Raw genomic sequence first — 20270 nt, 5'->3', positions numbered from 1 at the left:
AGACTAGAAATGCAAGCTGGGGTGTAGAATACCGCCTGTGGAGTCCTTATTTAACTCCAAAATCAATAACAATAGGCAACATTCACTGATATGTACCAAACGCCTCTGGAAGCTTCTAGAAACAGATTATATACTGGCTGAAACTTTAGATGCAAAGATACTAAATCAATAGGAAGCAAACTTATGAGTTTTCTTATGTGAAAATAACAGATTAAACTTTGAATGGAAATTTATTTACAATTTTAAAGAATGTGTTGGAACTTTATCACATTTTACCAAGCAGCAGCCTTTCTGAAAGACCTATTTTTGCAGGAATTGAAATAATTAAATTGAAGATTCAGTGTACCTTTTCAATCATTGTATTAAAAAATTCATTCTGGTTTTCTCTGAGGGAGAGATAAACCACTGCTAAGGAAGTAGCTAAATCTTTTTTTAAACTACTGTATTCACCATAAAAAAAAAAAAGACATTCCCAAATAGCACCTAAAATTGGAAAGAACACCTCAAAATTAGAAGAAAAAAAAGTGCCCCTTCAAAACTAGCTTTCAGAGGGTAGGGGGGTTTGGGGGACTTGGTGAAAAGGTAAAGAGATTAATCAAAAGCAATATATTTAATAAAACTAGCTTTTTTGTACTGGTTTCTATACCAGATATTGCAAGTACAAAGCTGATTAAGATACAATCTAGAACAAAAGGAGAGTTTATAAACAAGACATTACAACACAGTAATGAAGAAATACACAGTGTATCTGTTGATTTTGCCCTTGAAGGAACAGGATCTGCCATGTGGCTACGTGGTTGTGGGATGTTCTTCTTAGGCCAAGGGAACATTAGGAGTAAATTCTTGAAAATAAGGCAAGCACGTGTGGCTATTTATTTGCAGGAGAGAACACGGTTTTGTACGTTTGGGCATCAGAAAGCTATTGGAAGTTTTTAAGCAGAGGAACGGTGTGCTCAGTTTCTTCTAGGTTGATAGTCATGGTAGGTATATAGATGCTGAATTATAGGTAAGGAGGCTACAGCAAAAGTCCAAGTGAGAAATAAGAAATGATGAGAGCCATGATTAACCATGGGTATTGCCTACAACTATTAAATGAAATATGTATTCCAGTATGAAGTGATTTATAAATGTATTGTATTCATCAAGATTTACACATATATGCCAAGTTTGGGTGACAAGAAATACAGGCAGATATAACTAGTAGACAGTTGGAAATAGGCATCTGGGACTCAGAAAATAGGAAGGAAACAGATTTGAGAGGAATTGGAAAATGAGTTGTAGTTGGAACTATGAAAACAGATGACCATCCAGGGCCAAAAAGCTTCTGTAAGTTTGGAGCATATAACTTAACACTCAAGTAGTGTTTGCTGAACGGAACTTATGCCTAAATTTTCTAATGCTATTATAAATGGGCTTTTTAAAATTTCTAATTGTTTGTTATTCATATATAGAAATATATTGACCACCTTGCTATACTAACCCCCTTGCTAAACTAACATTAGTTTTAGTAGCTTTTTTGGGTTTTTTTGTAGACTCTGATACAGTACTTACACCCGAATATATAAAGAAATTAATACAACTCAGTAATGAGTGGACAAACAACCCAGTTTTACAAAGGCAAAAACTCTTAGTAGGTTCTTGATCAAAGGAGATATACTAATGAGAAACATATGAACAGATGTTCACCATCATTAGTCAGTAGGAAAATGCAAATTTGTAAAATATTGTTAGAAACCCACTAGACTGGCTAATCTTAAAACATCTAGTAATGCCAAGTGTTGGCAAGGATTTTAAGCAACCGATATTCTCATGCATTCCTGGTAGAAGTGAAAGAGGGGAGTCATTTCTGAAATCAGTTTGACATTTTCTTATGAATTTAAATACCCATTTGCCGTATAATCTAGCATTCACCTTCCTAGATATTTACCCAAAGGAAATGAAAACATGTGCCCATACAAACACCTGTACTTGGGTTTTCACAGCAGCTTTATTCAGAGTAGTTAAAACCAGAAGAAACTCACATGCCCATCAATTAGCAAATGGAGAAATTATATTGTGTTATATTCATAAATGGAACATTACTCAGCAATGAAAAGGAGCAAGCTACTAACAGACGTAACAATGTGGGTGAATTTCAAACACATATGCTAAGGGAAAGAAATCAGACATAAAAGACCATATATTGAAATTTTTCATTGATATTACATTTTGGAAAAAACAAAACTAGAGTGATCCAAATCAGGTCAGAGGTTTCTGAGCAGTGGGGGCTGAGAGGGAGGGTTGACTGCCAAGGGGCCCAAGGGAACATTTTTAACTGATGGAGCTATTCTGTATATGATTGTGGCAGTGGTTCACAATTGTATACATTTCTCAAAACTCATTAAATTGTACATTTAAAATTACTAGACTTTATTGTAGATAAATTATTTCTTGATGGATTTGTTTCAGCAGAAATCATGGGGAATTTAAGTTACTACAAGTGCAGGTCCATAATCTCTTATGTGAGAACCTACAGGGAAAATGTGTCTGAAATTCACAATTTTTGAATTTTTGAAAGCTTATACCATATATTACATATAGGGGTGGGCAAAAGTAAGAGCACTATGCCATTGGACGTTCTTTTTGAGTTAATAAAGCATTTCTAATAATCATAATCTGCGTGTCTTTTTCCATATGAAGAACTGTAAACTACTTTTGCCCACCCTTGAATATTCCCCTTGATGCAGCTTTTGAAGAATCACCCCCTAATCAAAACCAGAATATTTCTGCAGCAAAACATATGAATATTTACTGAGTAGGATCAATATATGCTATAAAGAGCCTCTCATCAGTTTAGACTAGATGTTACTTCTAGATATTGCTATCAAATGTGTCATGAAAAAACTTTAAATTTTCAGAGCTTTTAGAATCTCAGAATTCAGATTAAGGGACTGTGGTCCTATCCCAGCAATTTGGTATTTGCTGAAATGTAAAGTGTTGAGGTTGCACCTGAGGGGAGCAGGATTGTAAGAATGGGAAAAGATGAGGCTGGGGAGGTAGGTAGATCACAGAGGGCCACAGGGTGTAGTTTAATATTTTTCTGAATTTCTGTATATACCACAGGTACTAAAATGGCAGATTAACAAAATCACAGGAAAAGGAGTACCTGCTGTCTCCTTTAGCAATGAGCCCCTGCAATTGCTGACGGAATCCTTACAATGATGTCATAAGGATTAAGGTTAAAGACTACAGAAAAAATTCCATTGTCCATGCAATATTATAATACAAATATATCAAAGTCAGGTCCTATACTAAAGTCCATCAAGATTCCCTAATCTCTTCCAGGTAAAGCTCCAGCTCTTAGTTAGACACAGTTTCAGTGACCTGAACTCCCTCTCTGTGTCTCCCCTCACTGCTCATATCCCCTCAAATTTCCCCTGCCCCCACCAAGGCACCCTGAAAACTACAGCAAATACACAATTGCTTGATCTAGTTGTTCTGAAACTTTTCTTTGTTTTGAAAGACTCTTTGATTTTGTTCATACTCTTCTCTATGTTTCAAATCCTGTTTTCTCCATTTATTCTCCAGCCAACTTCTATTTTAGAGGTAAGAATTGCTTATGGAGGCCAGACAGAAAACATAAAATTTTCAACCCCCAGTAGCCAAGGGGATGAGGGCGCAGGAGCGGCGAGAACTGACATATAATGTTACTTAAGGCACCTAACCCATAGAAGGCCCTTAATAATGGTTTCCTTAATTAAAAGTGATATTCGGCCATAATAATACAGATGAGGCACACAGAAAATATACCACTATTGTAACTCTTTTCCAACCTGTCTTATTGAAGAAGGGGTGTTTCATATTATGATGCCTTGAATCTTTACCAGTAGCTTCCTAAATTCACTCTTTCTGAGACCAAGGAAAAATATGCTAAGTTAAGTTGTCTTCTTGCAAAGAGCACTTTTAAAAGAATTGAGCCCTGGCCAGTGTGGCTCAGTGGGTTGGAGCATCATCCATGGACGTAAGGGTTGCGGGTTCAATTCCTGGTCAAAGCACATATCTAGGTTTCCAGTTTGATCCCCAGTTGCGGTGAATTAGGGAGGCAGCCAGTCGATGTTTCTCTCTCTCTCTCCCCCTTACTCTCTCTAAAATAATTTTTTTTTTAAAAAGAATTGAGATATACAGGCCATCAGTCCAATTTAAAGAGATTCTATCTTCTCCCTCTAGGAGCTTATAATCAGCATCAAACATATTAATACAGACGTATTGGACCGCCATTAGGAACTCAATGGAAACATTAAGCAATACATAGACAGACAGGTAATTGCTTTATGTAAAGGTCAAGGTAAGTGGCCTTACAGTGGAAGGAGGCAGTGAGTGCCTCATCAGGGCCGAGTGCAGGAACTGCTGTAAACCGGGGCAGGGGAGGGCGAGGAGTCACCTACCTAATCAACGCCGGAAGATTTCAGGGGAGGAGCGGGAATTCACTGCAGCCATCAGCCTGAAGGGGAGCTGAAGAGTCTCTCTGCCTTAAAACTGTGATTTTTGAATTAGTGACATGAAAGCTACACTTGAAAATAGACTATAGTGAAGCAAGAGGATGTATTTTCTTTCATCTTTGGCTCTGAGATCATCCTGAAAGGCCATCCCCATCATGCGAGAGTACCCTTTTTCTTTTTTAATTTAAAGTAACATTCAATGATTACATGTTTTAATTCCTAGGTTACATCACATCTTAAATTTTGCCTGCAGAATCAGATGTTTGCTATTTTTCTCTGTAACCACATTCCTTGAAAATGGTCAGGAACAAAACCTAATGTAAAAAAAATATATATTTGGCTTCAAAGAACTACAAGAGACATCTTGGTTCATTGTCTGGATGAACTTCACTTTAGGCCATCCAAAATTTACGAGCACAGAAACCCTTCAGATAATTAGAGTTAAGTTCAATCCCTCTGCCCACTTGGTCTTTCATATATAAAGAAGGCTTGTTTCAAGAAGAGGACAGGTGTCAGTGGGTCATGGGTAACCTGACAAACTTTCATTGGGTGCAGAGATTTTAAAATTAGCTCTATGGAGAGCCCCCACTCTCCTTCGGCACTGCATTAAAGATCACCCGGGGAAATTCTTTCCACATGTGACTAAACCTCAGCGCTCTAGTATTACATTCATTTCCTCGTGTCCTATCTTCTGTGGAGGTGCTCTCTCCTTGTTTAGGAAAGAATCTTGAGATACACGATTTGAAGATATTACATTGCCTCTCAGCATTACCCTCTTTAGACAAGTGCTTTAATCTTTCTTAAAGGTCTTATTTTTCAATCCTTTAATCATCTCTGCGGTAAAAAAACAAAGTTGCCATCCCTCTTTGTGTCTCTCTGGACATAGGCGCTGACTAGTGTAAGTCCTATGAGTTATATTTATGTTTTTCCATCCAAGTGCTACCTTTCCTGTTTAAATTGAAGTGTTGCTGTTGACTCACCATATCTTTTTTGAAAACAACAACAACAAAACATAGCTATGAACATAGTTCAAAATAAGACATGGAGTACACAAGTAAACCAGAATTATCTTTTCTTTGTATGACTCTGGTTCCTATTTCTTGGGAAAATATGAGCCTTGATTATCCATTTTCACCAAAAATAGGATTTATTAAGGCAGGAATATTAACTCCCATAAGCAAAATGATTGTTCCTTTCATCTCAGCAATTCTATACCTACCCACCTTCCAATTGACTTTTTATAGAATATTAGTTTGCATTAAAAAATCCATTTAATTGCATTGGAAAAACACTTCACTGCTACACTCCAGGCCGATGCCATGTTGCAGCTGCTCCTATTTAAGGGATAATTGTGCCTCACTCTTCTACAAGGAACTAATTCTGATTTTGAAAGGATTTGTCCTCACAGTTTATCCTGATGAGAGAGAACTGGATTATTGCCATGTAAAATAGCTGAATAGTCCTATTATAGCTATTATGCCACAAATGTTGGATATTGTTACAGATCAAAGTACTGTACCACACTCAATGGTACAAGCATGGCACACTTCCCATACTATGTAAAAAATACTGCATTTTATGACTCATTTAGTACCATGTGAGGTATCTGTGGGCCCTATGTCATTTCCTTCAAACTTTCCTCATCATTCTGAAATCCTTTATTTTCTGGTTGAAAGACTTACAATCTAGTCATTTCTTACTAGTCTCCCCAGGAAATAAACTTCAGTGCTCTGTGTTCTTCCATTGCATTATATTACATATTGCATATCATTCTATCTTCCGTTTAAGTTACTTTAGGAAAATATTGAATAACTCTGGACAACAGTAAATTCTAACTGGGAAGCTGAAAAAAAAAAGTAAACATTTCTCATCAAAACTATTGGTGATGTTTTTCGAACCTTTAAAATGTGTAGGACTCAATGTTGGTTAAGTTCTAAGAAAACAAACAGCTATTTCACCCCATGATCTTGTTACAAAGGGTAACCTGTAAATACATGAATACCAAGATGTCTTATAGTACAATGTGGCCCATAGGAGGTGTTAAATAGATGGGATTCTTAAAAAATGAGGCTTCATTCTACAGGAGAGATTGAGGCATCAGCTAGTATTCAAGAGGAGGCCAGTGAAAGACTGAATATTAATTTAGTTATAAAATATGTCATGCTTTGAGCTTAGTTTTAATTTTGGCATTTCAAAATAAATCCCTCTATAAGATGCTCCATTCCCGTAGTCAATATGTAGAGGACTTCTACCTGTCAAGAAAAACTAGTTTGAAAATCTAACCAAAAATGCCCTCAAGAAGTGCCATTTTTTTTGTTTTGTTGCTAAATGAGTTTTATAAGACTCTCATAAATCATGGGTGGGATTAACTGTCCAGAGGATATTTTCCGTAAAGTAACATATTCTGTATGTAATTTGGAGGCATTGTGACAAGATTTAGGACTTACCTACATAGTACAAAGAGTCAATAAACATAAAATGTGGTAAATGCAAATAATTTCAAAGTTGAAAACATAACAATTATGAAACTATAATTAAAATGAAGGCAAGTAATGTTGAGAGAACAAAATCAAATGTTAAGTGTGGTTTGTAATTACTGGTTTGGGTTTCCAAAGAAATTTGTAAAACTAAATGAAACAGTGAAATTAAATGTAAAGAAATTAGGACCAGGCCTGGGACATGGTAGACATTTCATAGATTATTACTTCAGTACTAGTAAGGAGATATTTTGTTCACGGACACACATTTTCTGGCAATTAAAGTTTATAAAGTTCCTAGTTCGGATGACCAAATTGTAATCTGGACCTATAAACTAATTCACTTATGTTTAGTTAGAGTAATGGAGTAAATTGCCAGTTTGTTCTTTCTCTAACAGGGCCGCGCAGATGATGGGGTCCTGGTAGTGGTGACCCTCAATGTCCCCTGGGAAAAGCCAACACAAAATATCAATCCAGCCAGTAAACTGTATTTACTAAAATTTCCTGCTTTTAACATTCCATCTGTGCCCATCTTACCTTTCCTTCTAGACCAGTGTTTCTCAATCTTTCTTAAAAGTTAAAACCAACTGGAGAGCACTAAAAAATTCCTGTGCCCAGACACTACTCTAAATGATTAAGTCAGAATCTATGGGGGAGGAACCCAGGAATGAGTGTTTTTTAAGCTTCTAGGGTGACTCCACTGACCAGACAAGGTTGAAAATACTGCTCTGGGAGACTATAAATACATCTAAAGCAGAAACTGTTTTAGTTTTTTTTATATGTCAACTTATACACAACACATAGCAAGCATAGTGCTTTGCTCTGCTCATCTGTCTTCGTTGAATAATGTACGAAAGAATAAATGGTGGACAAATAAATGAGTAAACCTAGCTATGATACAAGGTTGAATGTCCTAGAAACTGACAAGCAACATAATGTCACTCTACTATTTTATCTTCCAAATTCATAAGATTTACTCAGAGGTTTAGCTACTTAATTTTCCCCAAGTTTTTCTTGATAATACACTCATTATAATGGAGTATTTTTTCAGATTACTCTGAGATGGTCTTTGTGGTCTACTCTCTATGGATGACTGACTGGAATTAGAGCTGTTTTTTTCCTTTTTTTTTTTTTTTGGATTAACACTCGCATTCCCACCTGAGTTGGGAGAAACTGAGCCTTCCTCCTGTAAGTCTCATTTGCTTTCACTACTAGCACACTTACAACACTTCTGACACCAGATATGTGGGCTTTTTCTCCACATCAAGCAATCCTGTGACACCAGCTGGGTGTCCCACAATTTAACTCAGTTTTGACACTCTCTACCTGGAGACAGCATCAGATGCCACAGGTTCAGGGCGCAGCTGAACAAGACTGCTCTCCCTCCGACTTCAGACACCAATCACAAGTTCAGGTTGTTACCCAGGCTTCTGGCCATTTGGCTATAAATCAGAGTTTCCTAAGACTGCCTTCCTGGGTTACATTAATTTGCTAGAGCTGTTCACAGAACTCAGGAAAAGAGTTTACTTACTGTTTATTAATTTATTATAAAAGGATGTGATAAAGGATACAGATGAGCATCCAGATAAAAAGAGATGCTTAGGGCAAGGTACATAGGAAGGGGCGCAGAGCTTCCATGCCCTCTTCAGGACCAACATTTTCCCAGCACCTCCGTGTGTTCACCAACCAGGAAGCTCCCTGACTCAGATACTTCGGGGATTTTTATGGAGACTTCATCACGTAGGCATGATCAATCATTAACTCCATTTTTGTCCCCACCCCAATTGACCTTCGGGTCTACTCTCCATATACGAGTGACTAGGATTACGAGCTTTTAGGTCAACAGCTCACATTTTCAGCCATCACACCACTCCATGCACAAACCTATCACTTTTACTCTATACACTGCACGTGGAAGTCCTTTATTAACTGGAGGGACACACAGGTCCCATGCATTTGGGTTTTCCTTAAGATAGAGAAAAGTGGAAGGTCTGTGGAGCAAAGTAGAGATGTCATTATCTTCCCCAGGTGTCAAGACGTTGAAAATGATACTGCTCCCACCTCAAACCACTTCACCTTCCTGACATTCACAGGACCATCAAATAAAAAGCAATTATGGGTTCCAATGGAGTTTTAAAATTTGTATTTTGAAATGATGTAGTATGTTGGTAATAAATGCTAGATCGGTGGCAGAAACTTAAGCTTAAGAAATATTTAACTTTAACCTAAAAGGGTTGTTGTTGTTTTTATTATGGAAGGCACATTTTAGCATCTACTTTGGAAATTCTGAACACTGAAGTTACAAACAAAACTTCATTTAATTTTTTAAATAAATACTTTTATTAAGGGGGAAAGCATATTTTCTATTTCTTACTTTTTTGTGTGTGCCTTGAAGGACCCGTAAATATGGAATTTCTTCTGAATCTAGTGGAGAGGAATTCGTTTTTCTTGCAGTTCTTTCTTCCTACACCAATCTTCACCATGTCGATCTTGAGATAGAGAGAAAGCTGGATTGTTGCTATTTATAAAACGACGAGGGGAAGAAAGAAAACACTGGCTTAAGAGACAAATGTAAGGAGCAGAAAGCAATGCTTAACTCAAGGTACCTAAAGGAGCCATGAACAGGTGCCTAAGCATGTTACTTTGAACATTGCTTACACTGTCTCGGTAGATTTTGTTCCAGACTCCCCTGCGTGCACGTGCTGACGCTCTCCCACTGCAGAGGAGGCACACAGCTGCGGGAAGGTCGCGGAGCAGCTGATGATGGACGAGCACTAGGAGGCTGTGCGGGCGGCAACGCCTTAGAATCCTCCTGGTGCCAGAAACAAGTGCAACAGGTGAAGTAGGCCAGGCTCTTCCCAGGGTCTTGGGTCCTAGTGCGTGGGGCTGCTTCCTCCCGAGAAGGTCAGTATTACCCACTCCTGCATGGCCTTCCCACCAAGGACAGAGCCTCGACGATGAATCTGTTGGACAGCGGCCAAGGCACACGAAACTTTCCTGACCACCTGGAAACACGACGCTGCAAGTACCGGGGTTTAAGAGGCAAGGCGGGAAAACGTGATTGGTGATCTCTTCGTCCCACTTACCAGTCAGAGAAATGGGGACAATGCTTCCAGGGGGTCCGCGGACCTCTGAGAGCACTGCTGGGCTTCCCACTATTAAAGACAAGAATCCCGTAATGGGCAGCTGGCCAGCCCACGTGTTCCCCCTCTAGCCCTCTCGAGTGTGCGGATCATTGCTCCCCTCTTTACCCTCTGGGTAACCCCTGTGCTCTTCTGCGAGTCCTTAGGCAGCCTTAGCTTCCCCAACCCTCCCGCGGGGCACAGATCACGGCAGGGGAGGGCTGGAGACCCGAGTGAACAGCGGCTCATCCGCACCCTGAGGTTCCCCTGCGTCCCCGGGACAGCAGCCCACTCACAGCGCACAGAGGGTTCGCGCGCTCTGCGTGTTTCCGGGTCCCCAAGAACGGCGCTGCGTGGAACAGTCACCTTTCCAGGGGCTGGGAGCAGGGATGCGGGCGCGGACGCGGGGTAGGGAAAGCCGCGGACCGGGAGGTGGGGTTCGCGGGGATGGAAGTGGGACGGCCGCCGAGGGGCGGTGAGCGAGGGGTGGGGCCGGGCGGCCGGGGGCGGGGTCGTGCGCCACAGCGCCCCCTTGCTGCGCGCTCCCCGCCGTGCCCCGCGGCCGCCAGGGGCTCCGGCTCGCTCGCGCCTTTGTGTACCGCGCGCCGCCCGGGGGAGCGCAGCCCGGGCACAGCGGGGGCTCCCTGGGGTCCCGCCGCCCCGTCCCGGGCCCGGCCGCGCTTTCCTCCCGCTTCCCCGCTCCGCCCGCCTCCAGCCCCGGCCTGAGCCGCAGTCATTGGGCCGCGAGCCGCCCGCGTCCTGCGGCGCACGCACCCCACCCGGCCCGGGGTGCTCACCGCCCCTCACGCCCTGTCCCCCTCTTATTCCACCGCCACCCCCCCCACACACACGCCATCCCAGGCCTCCAAGGTGGAGAAAATAAACTAAAAGCAGAGCAACTCAGAGACTCCCAAACGCCCCGCACTTAGAGCCCGAGCGCGAGCGCGTGTGCCGGGCGGCTCGGGCGCGGGAGGCGGGGATGGGGGGACGGGCGGGGGGACAATGAGCGCGTGAAGTTACCTGCCCGGCGGCGGCGGCGGCGGCGGGGCCGGGAGGCGCGGAGCGGGCTGCGCGCTCGGCGCGGACGGGTGCGCGCCGCGGCTTGGGGGAGAGTTGAGCGCTTTTCCCCCCTCTTTTTTTTTTTTTCTTTTTTTTTTTTTTTTCTCTCTTCTCCTCTTCTTCTTAAACAAACCGCAAACGGATGTGAGGGAAGGAAGGTGTTTCTTTTACTCCCGAGTCCAGACACCTCTCTCTGCTCCGTCTGAGCTTGTTCTGCCGAACACTTTTTTTGAAAACGGAAAAGAAAAGGAGTTGCTTGATGTGAGAGTGACATGGACGTAAGATTTTACCCACCGCCAGCCCAGCCCGCCGCGGCGCCCGACGCTCCCTGTCTGGGACCTTCTCCCTGCCTGGACCCCTACTATTGCAACAAGGTGAACGCTCTGCTTTGTTTCCGCCGTGTTCTCGCCGCTCGGTCCCGGGAGGGGGCGGCGGGGCCGGGCGGCGGCGGGCCGGGCGGCGGAGGCCGGTCCCGGGCGCGCTGGGCTCGCCGGCCGCCGCCCCGCGTGCGCCCGGGGAGTCGGTGTCGCGGAGCGGCTCCGGGGGCTTGTCACGCGCCGCGGTTGTGCGGAAAGTGACGCGATCTGCTCGGATTTTTTCCTTCCTGCTGTTCGCGACTAAGGATCCCTGCCTAGGTTGGCCGGGGGGCGTTCAAAAAAAAAAATTAGGAGAAAACCACGGTATACTTTGGGGGTGTGTCTGGTGTCCGGGAACCGAGGCAGAGACTGAGAATTCAGCTTGTTTGCAGCCCCTTCTCTTCACCTACCTCCCTCTCGCGGGCAGCGGGGGGCTCGTGGCACCGCTTCCCTGCTCGGGATTAGTTGCCAGGGGAGCAGCCGGGAGTCGGGGTGCGGGGACCCTGGAGACGCCCCCGCCCCCCGCCGGGAAAATTGCTCCACAACTCTTTTGTTTTCCCAGACGCGTTCCGGCGGCCGAGCCCGCAGTTCGGACGCGGGTCTGCGGGCCGGGGCGCCGCGGGGGAGCCGGGTCTGGGGACAGCTCCGCTTGGGGGGTGCGCGCGGAAATTGCAAGTTTGTTACCAGCCGGGCGAGCGCTTGGCGTTCACGTCCAAAGCTCCCGCGCTCGGCTCGGCTCCGGGCTGGAGCAGGGTCCTAGGCTGGGCTGCATCCATAGCTGCTTGACCCCAGACGCCAAGGCCGCGGGGGGACCCGGGCCAGGCTGCCCCTGCGGGCGGCCCAGGGTGGGGACGCCAGCCCGAGCTGCTGTGGAGCGCAGAGCAGCCTCGGGGTGCTTGGGGAGGGTCCTACTCTTTGGGCTTCGCAAACTCTCAGCCGGAGAGGGAAGGCGTGTAGGGACAGGCCTCCTTCGAGCAGCCGTGGGGCCAAGGCCATCGCTGCTTTGGGGTTGTTGGACGTGCCAAGCTGTCCCGCGGGGTGGACGTCGGCGGGGAGAGCTGAGTTCCCCGAAACGCTGGGCCAGCGGCTTAGGTGGCGGCTCCCGCTCGCTCGGTGCTAAACCTGCCTGATACTCGCAGCCCCTGCAGGCAATTCCCTGTTGGCCCCTCGCTGAATTCCACTGGATAAATCGTTGGGACTTCCTAACATATGCCTGGTGGCGAGTCATCATGAAACAGCTTGTTTTAACGTGATACAGAGGTATTTATCGCGCTGCATCTTCAGCCCCTGGGTTCTGCACCACTCAATAGACTTGGTCAATCGGGACACACACACGCGCGCGCACACACACACGCGCGCACACACACACACACACACACACACACACACACACACAGCTGTGAGTTAAGTGAACCGCAGATCTCACCCCGTGGAGAAGCTCCTAAATGCTGTGTGCAGTGCAAGACCCAGTCACAGGGATGAGCTGCGTGCCCATGATGTTTAAGCAAGTTTGAAACAAGGGAAATCTAGTCCTGGGCAAGGGAGAAAGGGAGCCCTTTAGCCCGGGGCAAGTTGGAAGGCACTGGTAACTTTGGCGAGAGAGAAGTTTCTGTGCTGAAGTTTCACAATTAGTTGGTAACATAGTTCTTTTATTCTAAAATCCGTTTTGCCTTGATAAGCAAGTCTCTTGCGTTTGTAACATTTAATTTTGCTTACTAATAATAATAAAGTAGCAGTCCTATTTTAGATGATAAAGATATATTCCACAGTAGTAACCGAACCAAAAGGTCAGAACCACTTTGGCAATGATTCTGGACACATTTTATTAAATTTATCAGTGATTTTAGACTCCAAAATGAGGGTAATGACTTGGAAACACGTTTCAGTCGTCATTCTTGTGATAGTAGGGTCAATTTAATTTAAAAGCCAAATGCTTTAGAAAATCAAGAATTACTTCAATATATTAAATCATTTTCCAATTAAGTGCTTTAAATAATTTTAGTGAGTTGTGCTGCGAATTGAATAAATTAATTTAGAAAGTCTTCAGAATTTCTTTACCAGCTCACTGAAGTTCCTTTTAAGCTACCGGGTGTATGTGGAGCAAACTGTTCTTTTTAAATGCAAATTAGTAACCCTTTCTATAGACTAGTTGCAAGTCTTCTATTTAACTTATCCAGGGAATAATGGATTTTTAAGGATGCAAAGTCATAAGATGTACTTGTCACAGTAGGAAGAGACTTCATGGAAATGTTTCTTACAGAACATTTTCTTCTGCCCTTTTCTGTGTAGCAGTCTATCAAATGTATTTGTCACCGAGCCCTGATTATATTAAATGTCCCGAGTAGGTTTTCTAGGCCCCAGAAAGCCCAGGCATAGTATTTCTTACTCCGTCATGATTACCATTGGCACAAAATTTCTGTCCAGCTCCACATTCTTAATTGCTTCCAATGTAGTCAACTAGCTTCATTTTTGCAATGACTCGAGTGGATTTGCAAGGATATGAGGGATGGGCAGAAGTTTGGAAGAGATGAAATAAGAAATCTGTGTCTGCGTTTAGTAAAAACGAGTTGAAGCAGACTTCCTTAAAAGAGACAGGACTGCAATGTAAACCTTGCCTCTTTCTTTCAGAGGTGCAATGACTATGTAGTTCATTATGAGAAACAGTCACTTTGTCAGCTTATTTGTTTTTAATAGGGTGGTAAGATAATAAATTAATTATCTTTATTTTAAATCTGTCAGCACTTTAACATCAGTGTGCTAAATCCCAGCAGAACTAGTATCTTTCTGGGCTTCAGTGTCATGCAGTTGTAACTAGTTTCCCCAATGCCATTTTTTCAATGTCAGAAGAGACCCTAATAGAGAAAATGACTGCCCTCTTCCTGAAGCTTTTCTAAACTCAAGTGTGGTGGTTTCACTCTGCTAACACTTTCTAGCACCGCTGCTCTGTAGATTGCCAAAATGCCACTTATATTTTCAGTTAATGAACTCTGTAGGAGGAATTTCGTGGAAACAGTTTCATCTAGTATCGCTCTATTGTAAAAGCACGTTACGTTAGGAACACATCACTGTGCAAACTGGCCTCCATTTTTACATAGCCCATTGTGGGAGAAAGTGAGAACAATGCGAAGGATGTTGGTTATGGCAACTGTGCAAAGGATCTCTTATACAAACAGCCCGGACGGATGGCATGTTGCTGTATATAGGTCAGCCTTTGAAATGCAGTGTAGCTCAGAGCCTGGACAGAAGCATGTAGGCTGGAAGTCACAGTCTTCACCTCTTGCAACTTAAAGCATGGTAATATTTCACACATTGAGAGTTGGGTACCCCAGTCCTTTTTCATCTAATTAAGACTATTTTAAGTAGCATTGTGTCCCTTAATTGAACTGAATGTTACAAAAATAAATTGGGTTGCAGGAGCTCACAATTGGAGTTCAGTAGTAAAATACAGTCCCATTTTTTGTACCAGTTGAGGATGTCAGAGCACCAGTTTAAATATAACCGACCAAGTAATAACAGTTCCTTTCAGTTTCTTCCTGCAGTGTCATTTCTGAAGATTGTTTTCACTGATTTTATGCTAAATTAGGACAAAGAAATGGCACTTTTTCATTTTTACAGCGATGTGATGTTTTCAGTTGTTGCTCAGTATCTGCCCACATAAGGAGTAGTAATACGATTATGTTATGACATGGCTAATGACAGGGAAGCTGACCTCTGCCAGCAGTGGGAGAGGGAATAATGGTCTTTACTGTTCTCAGTGGTTGCTTTTGCAGAATCAGGTCCTGAATCTTTCTTAGGTTGGGTTAGGCACAGGGGAGTCCAAAGCACAAACCCATGCTTAAGACTGGCTGTATACAGAGTAAAAAATAATGCGCATTTGGAGTATTGGGCTTTTGTCATTGCAATGAGGAAGGACAGTGTATGATCTTTTCATATAAACATCGGAGGAAGGACTTACTTGTAGTGAACTCTGCATTGAAATGTCAGGGCTAATATTAGACATCTGATAACTTTTGAGAAAAACAAGATTCATTTATCATCTCTGCAAAATCTCCTTTGAGCTTATTTACCTATTTAGAGTTTTCCTGTGGCAAAACTCATCACATATAAAATAAAAAATTTATAAGCACATTAGGATGGGGTCATTATTTCTACTTTAATTAATCAATGTAAGAAAACAGGGGAGGGTGGGAGGAGGCGGAAGGGGAGGGTTAGAAGCAATTTAGTACATCATGCTTGATTAGTTTCCCATCCACCTCCATAACTTTTAGGACTTTGGGAAATTCATAGTTGATACTTTGGACATTGTTAGTATAATTAAAACTCCCTTGGGAGTTCTATTAGCTGTCATCGTTCATAAGTTTTCAGGTCTTTAAGTATGTTTTAAATACATTTATAGGTAAGAGAGAGCATACACCAAACAATCATATGGTTTTGGCCACTGAATCATATATCATCATACTAAAACCTCAAACGTAGCTATCTTGACTTTGTGGTGTATTTCAGTGTTGCAAATTCCAATTATAAATGTCTATGCAAAAATTTTAATTATGAGCTCAGAGGTATCTAATGTTATTTTAAACATGGTTTAGTGTTCTCCCGGCTTATCATATGTTTTGAAAGTTTCTGCATGGTGATATTAAAGGAGCATTTTGATATTTTGCTTAGTTAGAAAAACTAAACTGATATTTAAATATCTAATTGGCTGCTTATTATAAAATTTTTTTTAAATGATGTGATTGCAAGGGGTTTAAGAACAGAGGAAAGAAGTGAGCTACTTGAGACTAGATGAAGTAGGGAACTTGCCAAGTTTACGGCTTTTTTGGTACCCAACCTGGGTATCAAATGTTGCTTTTGGTATGTGGGTCTATTTCCTGTCATCATACTTTTTTTGAAGTGGGCTCAATTCAAGAGAATTGGAGTGGGGGGAGTTTATTTAGCCATGAAGGATAATTTATTCTAGTGCTTTCCAACATTTGGTTAGGATACTAGAAAGGTGGGGATATTTTTCAACTGCTGGTGAGCCTTCCTGTCTTGACTGGTGCCTGCCTTCAGCAGCAGGCCTGTTCGCCGGGCACCTTTCCCTCCCTCCTCCTTAACCCCTTCCCAAAGACCCCCAATCCTGGAACCACAGTCCCCCTTGCTTTTCTCCTCCACACTGGTAATCTTCGCATGGGAGGTCCCTACTCTCTAATCTGGATGCTCCTCCTTTGCCTCAGGTACTTGTGTTTATCTTGACTGCCTTGCACTCTTTTCTGATCACCCTCAATTGTTAACATATCCATTCTTCCTCTAGTACCTGACCTTATTTCTGGTTAAAGAAATCAAGATCTGCCAGGCCTCAGGCGCCTATCCACCTTTTAAAATCATGAATTAGGCTATTCTCCTTTCCCCAATTCCCCATGTGCATGAATGGTGTAGGGTCATACAATAACAGACAAGAAAACATAGATATGATGCTGAGGTGGATATTCTAATCTCTCATAATTTCCCCCTCTCCTACCACATTTAAAAAAAATTCCTCATCCAAGGATATTTTTAATGGACTTTTAGAACGAGAGGAAGGGAGAGAGAGAGATATGAGAGAGAAACATGGATTGGTTGCCTCCCATAGTCGCCCCCACTGGGGATTGAACCCGAAACCTAAGTATGTGCCCTGACCAGAAAGAGAACCTGTAATCTTTTGGTGTACTGGACAAAGCTCCAACCGAGCTACCTGGCCAGGGCTCCTACCACATTTTATGTACAGTATATATAGAACTTGGAAATGGGCCCTTGGACATCCCTTATCAGTGAGAAATCTTTATTTAGACACTAAAATTGTATGAAAATGGGACTGTGATCTCCTGATCTTTGGCTGGCATATAGCAAATTAGGTGAATTACGGTTACAGTAAATATTAGTAAGCGTTAGCATACTTCTGTCTTCTCATCAGAATATGCATAGATAACTAAAATAGGAATAGTGAACATGCAGAATTTATTTTACTAATCAAATTTAGATACTGATTATTCTACATTTTGACTATCTGAATGTGAATCTCAAGGGTTCTGGGAAGTCATAAGGTAGAATACTTATATCTCAATAAAACTGAAATGTAATTATCATGACGTGATTTAATGCTATCAATTATATTTTAAAATGTTATCAACTGTTCAAGGTAAAACTTAGATTGTATACAATCAAATGTAAGACTCCAAAATGTATACCTTGAGGAGAAAACAAGATTGTAGTAAACCGTACTTAATACCATGGCCCCAAGAATCGAAACTATAGTTCCTGCCTGCAAGAAGCATTCCATCTAAATGCTTGAAGGCATCCTGGTTTGTTTCAATTGAATTTAAGCAAAATTTCAATATGGGAATGCTTACTTCTACCAATTTTAAAGATACTTTCTTTTCTTTCATTTACTTTCACTTTGGTGTTATTGATATATTTCCAATGGCTCTTTTACTTTGAAGGTGTACTTTTCAGAGTCAGATACCTGTGGCCTCCACTGACTGATAGGACCAGCCGCAGATAGTGAATTGTGTTAAACAGACTGTCTGCTAGGAAAACAGAACACCATGATGATTCAGCTAACATCTGCCCTAATGAATTTAGGAAATTTTTTTTGTTTTAAACCATACATGCCAAGTTTAATCCTGAAGAGCAATCTCTCATTAAAAACAGTTGAGTTATAAACTGCTTAGAAATGTGGTTTATAATGGAAGTGCCAACAGACTGTTAATTATAGCAGTTCTTCCATAACACTTTGAGACATGGAATTCACATTAACCTGAATGAGCTTTTCCTGGTTATAACATGTTTCTCCCTATAGCATTCATTTTGAAAATGGGAACATTATATTGCTTTGTGCTTGGATATTGATGGTGCAGCAGAAAAGACCAGAGGAAGGATAATGCCAGAAAGAACCCCCCTGCTCTTTCGTGTCAGGATGTACCAGTGTTTTCCCAGACCTCTTCAAGCCTTACTTGGTTAAAAATTTTAGTTAACTTTAAAAAACTATCTTTAGATTTCCATTTCACTCAGGAAAATTATCACTGATATATATTTATAATACTAAAGGGTCATGAAACCAGTGTCACTAATAATGTTTTTCTGTTCATTTTTCACTTTGGATTTTTAAATGGTTCTGCTTTAGCCAAATGTTTATTGTTTTTCATTCCCGAGTCATATACTTTTATGAAACTGTCTGTAAAGGGCTCCTAATTAAATGAGGGCCATGGTTGGTTGATAGAAGCTTTACTAGTGGCCAAGAAAATATAAAGTACTTTAAATCACTATGTAGACTTACAATTTATATATATATCTGACCCACAACCATGGCAATGTCAGCTTCTGAATAAAATGCCTTTTGATTAAAGTCTTTGAGTTCCTATCTGGGGGTGACCTAGTCAGAGAAATAGGGGTGTATGTGTGTGTGTGTGTGTGTGTTTGAGGGCTGTGTGTTTTAATATGTTTCTCATGGTGCTTTATGTATTTCTAGCCACAAATACATGAGAATTTATCATAAATACAGAATCTATCAATGTGTACAAGAACAATAAAGGAACTCATAGTGACTCGTAGGAATGCCTCATTACCACTCGGCTTTGAGAAATTTAGCCATATTTCACGGGAGAAGATGCTTTTCACAATGGTGGGCCTTTAATTGGGCATATTATAACCTAGTAATACTAAAGAACTAGATCTTTCTGAGGAAAACCGTAGGCCTTTCTCAAGAAAGGACTCCTTTCTGTTGGAGATTTGAGATAAAAACTGAGGGCTCTTAGAACTGTGTTAACTTACTCCCTAGGCAAAATAAATAGGCCGGTGAAAGGGTATGATTCCCTCCCCCTTCTCTTTAGAGCCCTGACTTCCTTCTTCGTCTGGTAAAAGTCCTGACACTAAAACTTTAATCCACCTGTGTCCAAATCTTCTATGTATCCCCTGGAGGAAATAATTTATGTTTGTATCAAGAAGCCTATGACAATTAAAGAGTCAACAGAGGTAGATTATTTTGAAATCCTGTGGTGAAAGACATTCAACAATTCCTTAGAAAATCACTATATTCTCAGCCCATTTCGTCTACTTCTGCTACCCTGGTGGAATAAATGTGTGTTCCAAAGTTGTAGACTAGTGATTCTTTCAGCAAGGGACAATCTTTCTGGAGAGTCAGAGGTGAACTTGGGAAAATGGGGTATGTGTAGGTACCGTCTGTAATCTCCCCCCTGAGATACTGGCAAGCCCCTCAAGGGGCCTCTTTTCCCTCTCCACGTTGAGTCAGTGTACCTAATAAGAGATGCTACTGGTGGGAGCTCTTGCCTGCTTTGCAGTGGAAAAAGATAAAATAAAAGTTGAGATTAACTGCTATAGAGGGAAATGCCCTCTTGTATTTCCTGACTTCAGGGAAGCAAACTTGCCCCTTTGTACCTTCCTCTGATAGATGGGTCAGAGATGTGAAATACAATGGGCAAGATTAATTAACAAATGAACCAACTGGGTCTGAAAGATAGTCCAATTACATTGAAAGCATATCTGTGTACCACTTAAGTCTTTTAACTCGATTAAATGGTTAATTTTAAAAAATGATAGGTAAAGTGTTATATGCATTGGCATCTTTATACCATTGTAAAACCCAGGTCTTCTTTTCCATGCCAATATTCCTCAGCCTAAAAATGCCAGTAACAATTGTATAAAGAGAAATGTTAATAATAAAGAGGCAGGATAACCTTTCAACAAAAAGTATATTTTATTATTTGGCAGATGCAGCCATGAACATTAATCATAGAAACCTGC

General features: G+C 41.9%; 2 protein-coding genes across 2 annotated transcripts in view; one reads left to right on the top strand and one right to left on the bottom strand.

The window, feature by feature from the left end:
- The window catches only part of LOC308546953 (uncharacterized protein), a gene marked incomplete at its 5' end in the record, with an annotated part of 34755 nt that extends 23345 nt beyond the window's left edge, over positions 1–11410 (bottom strand). Inside the window, 4 exons of the mRNA XM_081116495.1 lie at positions 9330–9444; positions 9614–9918; positions 10042–10110; positions 11098–11410. Of these exons, the coding sequence (XP_080972621.1) occupies positions 9330–9444; positions 9614–9918; positions 10042–10110; positions 11098–11410 (802 nt within the window). The remainder of the gene's footprint in view (positions 1–9329; positions 9445–9613; positions 9919–10041; positions 10111–11097) is intronic.
- TOX (thymocyte selection associated high mobility group box) overlaps positions 11113–20270 on the top strand; it is a 271796-nt gene continuing 262638 nt past the window's right edge. The window contains exon 1 of the mRNA XM_081117403.1: positions 11113–11510. Within this exon, the coding sequence (XP_080973529.1) occupies positions 11409–11510 (102 nt within the window). The 5' untranslated portion in view covers positions 11113–11408. The remainder of the gene's footprint in view (positions 11511–20270) is intronic.

This window comes from Miniopterus schreibersii (assembly GCF_964146895.1).
Source record: "Miniopterus schreibersii genome assembly, chromosome: 17".
Lineage (NCBI taxonomy): Eukaryota > Metazoa > Chordata > Mammalia > Chiroptera > Miniopteridae > Miniopterus > Miniopterus schreibersii.
The sequence above is the reverse complement of the archived record's forward strand: the minus strand, read 5'-3'. Positions and strand labels throughout refer to the sequence as shown.